The sequence below is a fragment of the Vicia villosa genome, linkage group LG3, assembly GCF_029867415.1.
Source record: "Vicia villosa cultivar HV-30 ecotype Madison, WI linkage group LG3, Vvil1.0, whole genome shotgun sequence".
Classification (NCBI taxonomy): domain Eukaryota; kingdom Viridiplantae; phylum Streptophyta; class Magnoliopsida; order Fabales; family Fabaceae; genus Vicia; species Vicia villosa.
This window is the reverse complement of record NC_081182.1, coordinates 143,287,650-143,298,316: the sequence shown is the minus strand read 5'-3', so window position 1 is coordinate 143,298,316 and position 10,667 is coordinate 143,287,650. Positions and strand designations below refer to the sequence as shown.

Here is a 10,667-nt window from a genome sequence, read left to right as displayed (position 1 = left end):
GCGGTAATCCGGTGACGATAAGTATAGTTGGCAAGATGAAATGCCCTAAACCAATAATAAATATAGAGTCATTATCATTAATAAAATAGAAAAATTGTAAGAAAAAATAATTTATAGTTACCTCGGGAAATTTTCTTTGACAGTTGATACTAGCTTTATCACTAGTTTCTTTCACCGATGAAGTATTGTACTTTTCTCTCATATACATCTCTTTATCTCTTTGCAATTCAGAGACTTGTGCTTGTAATTCCTTCAATTTTTGCAACACTTCTTCATTGGTAGGATTTCTTCTCCTAGATTTCTTATAGAAAGAGGTTGGATTCAAACCATGACCTTTACCCCTCACCCGACCGGGATACTCAGGAACATCTAGTGCTCTACTAAGTACGCTCCTATTATCCTGGTCCTCACCGGTGGATAGCGATTGCGACATGGTCTCCTGTATTCATTTACATTTCAAAAATTATTAGTGGAGATAAAAAATCAATTATATATTAATAAACATTTGATTTAATTAAAGACAGTGTTATACTTACACATTCATCATAAACTTTTTGAACATCGGGATCAATAGCTCAATTCTTGCCCACACGAGCTTCCTTCCACAACACATGTACTGGAAGTGAGGTTTCCTCACTTTTCGTCTCCTCTAACTATGCATTGACACAAATGATAAAATCGTCAATTACAACACATTTAGACAATTAATAAGAACGTAGCATTTCTATTTACTTACAATTTTTTCCTCTAAGCGTGCATATCCCAAACGCCCTTTTTTGTATGGATACGCGGGTTTTGATGCTCTCGCCCTATTTGTGGCACTCCTTTTCCGGAAAGCTTCATCTCTTTGATTTACAAACTCAACCCAATCTTCTTCTTTAATGAAGAGCTCATATTTTTTTGGACGTCTCGGTGCCTCTTCAAGAAAGTTTCCTTCTTTATCCTTAAGATAGGTGTTTGTTAAAAAAAGCTTTCCACCCTCTATATCTTTTTCCGGCCAAACCAAGTATGTAGCGTTTACGCTCATCTAGTATGTTAAAAGACCTCTGCGAAAAAACATACGCATAGAGTGTGTTAGTATAAGTAATTTAAACAAATTATCGTCAAGATAATAACAACAACCATATATGATACCTTAAGCTCAAACCAAATCATATCTTTTTTATCGTCCAACGGTTTGCTTGATTACTAGCCATTTGACATGTATCAAAAAAACTAAAGCACATTAGTACACTATTAATAAGTTAACAATCTATACAAGTCAAATGGAAGTCAAAGTAACCATGTACAAGGAAATCGAAATCGAAATCGGTGAAATCGGAATAAGTGTCAAAAAAAGAAAGTTGTCGGAATTGAACGAAATTTACATGGCTATGGTAAAACGTCCTCACGGACTCAAAAATGAAGTCGGTTTTCTGAAATTCAGACCCTAAGCCCGACTTTTGATTATGGACAGAAGCAAAACCGATAAAAAAACAGTCCCGAAATGCAAAGATAAGTGCATGAGCAGCTCCGTAATCGTCAAAATAGTATAGTTACATGTAAAGAAGTCAACAAACGGATACATGGTTCAAAAGTTATGTACAAAACGAAAATATGCACCAAAATCGGATGACAAGTATTGTAACAATCGGAATACAAATTGAAAAAAACTATACAAATTGAATATATAATAATCGGTACAAATTGAATAAAGCACATTAGTACTTGTGTAAAAAAAATAAAGTTGTCGGAATTGAATATATATACTATTACCTTTTTCACTAACGTCTCTTTCTTTTCTTGGTAGGAATATGTTCTACGCGTCTCTTAACAACGCGGACGGTTGGATTGATCCAAATACCCTCATTATGATCATTTCTAGTACAAGATTCATTCTCATTTTGATTGTTTCTTGTACAAGATTCAATGCCAACACCAATATCACCTTGATCTCCAATGTTTTCATCAATTATTTTGTTAGATAAAAGCACTATAGACCATTTTGTACTAGTCGGATCATTGACATAGAACACTTGTTTAGCTTGAGAGGCTAGAATGAAAGGCTCATCTTTGTATCCCACCCTATTGAGATCCACTTGCAAAAATCCTGACTTATCCATTCGTATGCCATTATTATTTTCAACCCACTTGCAACCAAATACAGGAACCTGAAACTTCGCGTAATCAAACACCAAAATGCGCTCGATAACCCCAAAATAAGACAAGTTTGCAAATTTCAGATTTAAGTCATTCACACTTAATATGTGCATTGCTTCAGCTACCAAGGTAACACCACTATTTTGCATAGTACTTTTATCATCCTGTTCTTTTGTATAAAATGTGTATCCATTAATTGTGTATGCGCTATAAGATAACATAACTATACTTGGACCATATGCTAAACATCTCAACCTTTCTGTTACTGAAGCAGGATTTGAACGATACTTTGAATAAATATGTTCCCTCAACCACGGTATGAAACTTCGATTGTTCTCTCGTACTATCCAATTCTCATTTCTATTTGGATTTAAACCTCGGAGAACAACCTTGTGCATTTCAACATACGGCTCAACCTCAATCTCATTGTGCAGAACATACAAATGCACTTGATCCCGCTCGACCATTGATATTGTCACAACTTTATTTCCAATTAGCCTTTTTCCTTATTTTTTTCAACAATATGAGATTTGGGGAGTCCAATTGATTGAACATTTGACAGATATTCAGTACAAAACTCAACCGCTTCTTCAACAACGTATCGTTCGACAATACAACCCTCCGGTCGACTTCTGTTTTTCACGTACCCTTTTAATATTTTCATATAACGTTCAGCAAGGTACATCCATCTCATATAAGCTGGTCTGCACAATTGTGTCTCTTTCACAAGATGAACGACTAGATGAACCATTATGTTAAAAAACGAGGGAGGAAATACATTTCAAGATCACATAAAGTAACAACTATCTCTTTTTACAATGTTGGTAAGATCGCGGGATCGATCACCTTACTGCAAATTGACCTGAAGAAAAAACACAGTTTAGTTATTGCGCTTCTTACATTTTCTGGCAGAATAGAGCGTATACCTATTGGTAGAAAATGTTCCATTATAACATGGCAATCATGCGTCTTTAAACTCTTTAACTTGAGGTCTTTCATGGACACAAGTCTTCTAATATCTGATGAGTAGCCTTCTGGAACTTTAACTTCACTGAGGAACTTACACAATGTTTTCTTCTCCTTTCTAGATAGAGTGTAAACAGCAGGTGGAAGATATGTTCGTCTTCCTTTCGTCACGGGTCCCAATTCAGTTCTCATTCCCATGTTTACCATGTCATTCCTTATGTTAAGGTCATCCTTAGACTTTCCTTATATATTGAGTAACCTACCAATAACGCTGTCAAATACATTTTTTTCAATATGCATAACATCGAGGAAATGTCTTACATACAACGACTTCCAATATCGAAGTTCTAAAAAAATTGACCTCTTCTTCCACCCACCCTTGACAAGTAAATGTGCAAAAGGCTTGCCAAACTGAGTACTCACATCTTTCACCTTTTCAAAAATTTGATCACCTGTCAAAAAAGGCGGGGCTGTACGTTGTTCGGCCTTTCCATTGAATGCTTTTCTCCACCCACGGTAGTGATGATTAGAATTTAAGAATCTACGATGACCGAGAAAGACATTCTTCTAACAAAGATCCAATCGTGTCGTATCGGTTTCATCTTCACAAACAGGACACGCTTTTTGACCTTTATTGATGTACCCTGATAGATTTCCGTATGCTGGAAAATCATTAATTGTTCCAAACAACATCGCCCTCAAGTTGAAACTTTCTTTCCTATACCCATCATAAACCTCCACACCGTTCTCCCACAAAAACTTTAAATCTTCGATTAAGGGTGCCAAGTATACGTCTATGTCATTCCCTGGTTGTTTAGGCCCAGAAATTAACATAGATAACATCATGTACTTACGCTTCATACATAGCCACAGAGGTAGGTTATAAATCATAAGAATCACAGGCCAGGTGCTATGCGAGATACTTTGAATACCATGCGGGTTCATTACATCAGTAGACAATGACAAACGAAGGTTTCTTGCTTCTTTTCCAAATTCAGGATGATCATTATCAACTTTCATCCACTGTGGTGAGTCTCCCGGATGTCGCAACTTTCCATCAATAATTCTTTCATCTGCATGCCAAGTCAAGTGTCTTGAATCGGTTTCACTACGATACATGCGTCTAAATCTCAGAATTATAGGAAAATACCATAAGACTTTTGTCGGAGATAACTTTTTCTTATATCGAGGGGCACCGCATTTAGAACACTCATTCAACGCTGCATACTCGTTTCGAAACAAAACGCAATCGTTTGGACAGGCATGTATCTTATCATAGCTCATGCCAATAGAGGACAACATCTTTTTGGCCTCATACGTTCGATTGGGAAGAACATTATCCTCTGGTAGCATTTCTTTCATAAGGGCTAATAACCCTGTGAAACTTTTATCCGACCATCCATTGTCCGCCTTTAAGTTGTACAACTTTAACACCACAGACAAACTTGTGAATTTTGTACAACCATCATACAACGGTTTCTCTGCATCGCTTACCAACATCTCGAACATTTTCGGATAATCCTCAAGATCTTTTTCATGCGCTTCTGCAATCTCTTCGACTCGATCATAATCGTATGTGTCTGTGCAATCGTCGTTTGAAGCATACGTCGTATTATACCTCGATTCAACATTCCCGTTACTTTTCTCACCATGCAAATTCCAACATGTATAACTTCTATCAATTCCAAACTGTAGTAAATGCGATGTCAACTGACCCCCCATAACAGCAACCCAAGCAAGGACACGTCATTCGACTCGGGTCTTCGGCGTGCGCAACTGTAAACTTAACGAATTCTGATACACCTTTCTCGTACTCTTTCGACAATCGGTTTGAATTCATCCATGTCTTGTCCATGTCTTAATTAATTTAAACAAAAACACCTAATTATTAAGGCACATAACGTTATAATGCATTTCTGTCAAAACTAGTAATAAAACGCAGCATATTCACGCAATTTCAGACAAATTCATCACAATACCAGTAGAGAAGACATTACCAACAACAACATGCAGGTGAATTCTTCACTATTTTAAAAAATTTAGTAATTAGATCAGTTCTGCTCAATAATTTGACATATTCACACATTCGACACATGAAGATCAAATAGTCTATATTATATATATATATATTTTAAATATGAACTGTACATACTAACCGAATCATTCAATCTCTAAAAAAATATAAATAGCCCTTAAATTTTTAGAAAATATCATATTATAAATTCAATAGTTCATAAATTTTTAGAAAATATCATATCATAAATTCAATATCATATCATATCATTTTCATTTTCATGCCTCGATAATACTGACTAATGTATTTATGTGGTTTTGTACAAATAAAATTATAATAATTAAACTCTATTTATTTATAAAAGAAAGATAAAATCTCTATTCTAGTCATTTTGAAATAGGAAAACTATATATTTATTCACTAGCAGAACTATTAGATTAAAGAACCCAATTTCTAGAAATATCTTTCATCGTTGTCTTCTATAAACTCAAAAATACATATTATAACCTAACAAAAATAATGTCTCTCCACTCTATAAGTTGGATTTTTTTTATAGCAATATTGTTGGCATCTTAATTTTCATGACACGGTTTTTATTCCTGGCCATAGCACCACAGCAGGGTGAGTTCTTAATTTTACTCTATTTTTCCTACCAAACACTAAAATGATTCTGTTCAGAGCATAATATAATTAAATTTTCTCAAGTCTCAACTCCCAGTAGCTCAATAGCATTATAGTAGTGATACCAAATCAGTGATTCTGAATTTTAATGGATAATTTCTGTTACTACTATCAAACACAACCTAAGCATACAAAAAACACATAGAACTCAAACAAACATTAACAGATAATTCCAAACAAACAAAACTCAGCATAATTCCTCTAAAATGTAAATGATTCAAAAATCAAAACTCAATAGAAACAGTGTATGAAGACGGAGAGAAAAGGAACAAACCTGCGGTGTCGCGGTGGTGCAGGAAGACGAAGAGCAACGACGGAGACAGAGACACCGAGAAAGAGAGAGAGGGAGAGAGAGAGAGAGAGAGAGAGAGAGAGAGAGAGAGAGAGAGAGAGAGAGAGAGAGAGAGAGAGAGAGAGAGAGAGAGAGAGAGAGAGAGAGAGAGAGAGAGAGAGAGAGAGAGAGAGAGAGTCGGCCTACAGTACGTTGAGATGAGAGTGAGTCGGAGGGAGAAATGGCCGGAGTTAGGGGTTCTGGTTTTAGGGATTTGTGGAAGAGGAAGAAATGAAACACGAACTAGCAGCTTAGCGAGAATGAGGAAGAAAGGATTTAGGGATTCTGATTTTGTTTTTGTTTTTGTTTTATTTTTTATATTTTCTAAGGGCTAAGGCAGCGCTTTCCACAAAGCGCTCTCGTACCCCCTTTTATCAGCGCTTTTAACAAAGCGCTCTCGTACCCCCCACCTTTCCCAGCGCTTTCAAAAAGCGCTCTCGTACCCCCTCCCCCCCCATTTACCAGCGCTTTTAACAAAGCGCTCTCGTACCCCCCCTTCCCAGCGCTTTCAAAAAGCGCTCTCGTACCCCCTCCCCCTTTACTAGCGCTTTTTTCCCTTGTTTTTTAGTTTTGTTTTTAGCACAACCTATAGCAGCGCTTTTCCCAAAAGCGCTTTCGTAGATGCGCTGCTAAATGCCAAATTTGGCGTAGTGTTGGCACAGGTACAACACATGCTAACACAGTTGTCTCACATGATGTCAAGACAGATGTTACGACATTTGTAAACAGACCAGCCACATCAAATTGAAATTGATACTGAGATAAAATTGCAGAATGATAAACAACACAGAGAGTTATTAACCAAGTTCGGTGCAACATCACCTACTCTGCGGACTACCAAGCCAAAAAGGAAATCCACCATTAGCAGTAATAGTTCAAAGCCTAAACAGTCACAATTTACAACTTCTCGCCTAATCACTTCCCAGTGCAACTTCTACCTAAAAATCGACATCTAGATATGAGTACTCGTCATCCCGCTTCCTAAATCACCTCAGTGATATCTGACAGTCCTAATCCCAGTGACTGCATAAAAAGCAATCCAATTTAGAAGATTACACTTCAAATACAAAATACTTGGTTTTACTTAAAAGCTTCAACCAAGAACAATACTCAACTTCATGCTTAAAAGCTTTTAAACGTGAGAACAACTTGACTAACAATCAAGTAACAAACAACCAACCACGCAGTATCAAAAGATACGTGGATGACTGAAAAAATACAAGAAACTCTCAAAACCTAAGACTTCTAACCTTCCCCTAATTTTTAGATTGTGAGGCTTAGGAGTACTAAAAGAAAAACCATTATCTTAAATTCAATGACTCAGATTTCACTCAAATTTTAAGATACAATAATTAATAGATAGATTCTGGTATAAATACATATCACAGTAATAAATGCATATCTGAGCATTGTAATTAAAAGTTCTCATGTGATACGTCCTCATATATATATATATATATATATATATATATATATATATATATATATATATATATATATATATATATATATATATATATATATATATATATATATATATATATATATATATATATATATATATCAGGGCCGACCCAATCTATTTAGTGGCTCTGTTCTAACTTTAGGCCTAAACTATAACTCACTTCTAAATTCTATAAACCATTTATAAACTATAACAAACACACAATATACAATTTAAAAATATTGGCACAGTAAATACAAAAGTCTAAAAATCCATTTCATAAACCACCAAACACACATGACATTAAAATTAGAAACCAAGAAAAAAGCAAAATTATAAAATCCATTACTAAATTATAATTCACAAACCACCAAAAACACATTAGTACTCTTAACTCACTTGCTCTAATGATATGTTACTGTTGCAATTTCAAAACCAGTTGTTTCAATTTCAAAAGTCATAAACCAAACACACAATGAAACCAAAACAAACAACATATAACCTATAAAAGAACAAACAAAACACAAACTCATAAAACCTTTATTCTAATTTCAAAGTCATCTCGTAGACCTTTTATTCTAATTTCATAAACCCTTTATTCTAATTTCAAATTCATAAAACCAAAACACAAAAACACAAATTAACCCTTTATTCCAATTTCAAAGTACAAAGTCATAAACCCTAGTTTATTTAAATTTCAAAAGACCAAAACAAAACACAAATTAAAGAACAAACAACGTATAAAAAAAACATTAGTTTGAAGAAACTTACCAATTGCACAGTCACAACTTACCAATTGCACAGTCACATCGTCGTTGTTACGTGGTGTCTCGTTTTGTTTCGTCGCTGTTTTCATTTAGGTTTAGGAAATTATGAATAATATACAGAGGAAGAAACAAGGCACCGTTTGGAGCAAAAAGCAAGAGTCGTTTCACTTGTTAGAACATTGAAGGAGATGTTTGAATTTTGAAAAAGAAATAGAGCGTGACGGTTTGGAGAGAAAGACCACATTGACGTTTCACGTTTGGAGAAAAAAGAAGGAACACACAAAGCCTATTCTGATTTTGGAAATTGAAAATTATGTTTTTATTATAATATTTATTTAAGAATTAAAAAAAATGGGCCCCTCATATTTTGAGGCCCAGCGCTGTGGAGCTTGTTGCGCTGGGAAAGGGCCGGCCCTGATATATATATATATATATATATATATATATATATATATATATATATATATATATATATATATATATAACTCCACCTTTTAGATTTTCTTACATAAAACACAATCAAGAAAATTAAATTTAGTTTTGTAGTTCATGTGATGCTTTTATTTTATTTTGTCACTCTTAATTTATTGGAGACCTAACTTACACATTATCCTTTCAATGAAACCATCTAATCTTTTGGACCAATCTTTCCTTGCTCAATGATCTCCTTCATAGTTCATACACATTATTAGCCATTAATTTTATATTTGATCATCTACTTTTTAGTTTTCTCACCAGACTACAAGTAGTGTCTATAACTTCAATGTTGCTCCTTTTGTGGCAGTTTCATTATGAGGCAGTTTCATTATAGTTTTGAATATGAATTGAAATTGTAAATGCGTCTTCAAGTATCTTTTCTATTAGTAATTTTATAAACTAAATATTTCAATAAATAAATATTTAAGGATTAGATTAATTAACTAAAAAATATACTCCTTTCTCTTTGGATTGGGTCTTGGTTTGATTCCCCTATCCTCTTTTGTACTCTCTTTTCATTTATTTATGAGGTTAAAGAAAAAAATTAACTAAAAATATATTTAATGGTTAAAATAACTAACAAAATATTTTTTAGATATTATTGTGACAGCGTTTCACATTCTAAGATCAAACAATTTTTTTTATGAATGCTTAAATATCGATATCACATGTTAGAGTCTATTCAATAGGTAGTTGCAAAAGCATGTGCAAGAGTCTAGATTTAAACTCATAGGTTTTCACTTCTTCACACCAAAAAAGTTTGTGAGTCTAAACACTATAATACTTCATTAAAAAAAAAATAGATATGAATAAAATTAATACCAATAAGAAACATTATCAAAACAAATTGTTAGGAAAATCTCGGAAGCAAAGTTCGGAAGTGTCAATGGGTCAAATATTAATGGTCATAAGAGATTCTAACACTTCATATTCATCCAAAATCTTAAGGCTTTGTTTGCGAGTTTGGAGGGAAGGGTAGGGGAGGGCTTTAAAAAAATAAGAAGGATTGGATAAAAAGAATAGAAAGATTTTAAGTAAAAGAGTTTTGGAGGGTTTGATTTTATTTATACACCAAAAACTCCCTAAAATAGGAGAACTCAAAAATTGTATTGAATGATGGTTTTGAAGGACTTACATAAATTTTTCAAATATCTTTTAGGTTGTTATAATATTCTGGAAACTAAAAGTATAGTAATGATAATGACTCTTTTATCACTCTAAACAAAATCATTTTTTCAAAAATGTCAAATATTTTTCTATAAAATGAATTGTGCAGAAAGTAAAGAACACGTTTATTTTTATCCTGGTTCACCTTCTAAATAAGGCTACCTCCAGTCCACCTTCTTCAGGTGATTTGCCTCTCAACAGAGGTCTTAATCCACTATAGCCAAATCATGATTACAACTGCACGATCCTCCGTCGTGACTAACAATCCTGCACAGCCAACTACTGTGACTAACCCTGCACAAGCTACCTGCTGTGACTGACTGCAATGGACTGTTCAACGATTTCCACGAGATATAACATCCATTGACTCCTGGACTCCTGACCTTCACTTGTTCTCCAAGAGATTTCCACAATGACCGCAACCACTGTCTTCTCAAGCTCTGACCTTAACTAGTCGCTCAAGGCATCTTCCAAGGTGAGTTCAATTGTAAAGCTTCTTGATAAGCTGATAATATTCTGGATGCTCATTGCTATCTTCAAATCTTCTTCATAAGCAGATTAAGAACAACAGTTATTATTGAGAGTTACTTCTTTGGTTCTTCTTCCTCTGATCTTCTTCATAAGCAGATTAAGAACAACAGTTCTTATTGAGAGTTGCTTCTTTGGTTCTTCTTCCTCTGA

The 10,667-nt window shown here is 34.3% G+C and overlaps 1 protein-coding gene across 1 annotated transcript; it reads right to left on the bottom strand.

Moving 5' to 3' along the window:
* Positions 1–535: 535 nt before the first annotated feature.
* Positions 536–1,038, bottom strand: LOC131656753 (uncharacterized). The gene is made up of 2 exons (XM_058926375.1): positions 737–1,038; positions 536–653 (listed from the first exon to the last, which is right to left on the bottom strand). The coding sequence occupies exons 1-2, from the start codon at positions 1,025–1,027 to the stop codon at positions 576–578; spliced, it is 369 nt and encodes a 122-aa protein (XP_058782358.1). The 5' UTR covers positions 1,028–1,038; the 3' UTR covers positions 536–575.
* Positions 1,039–10,667: the final 9,629 nt, after the last annotated feature.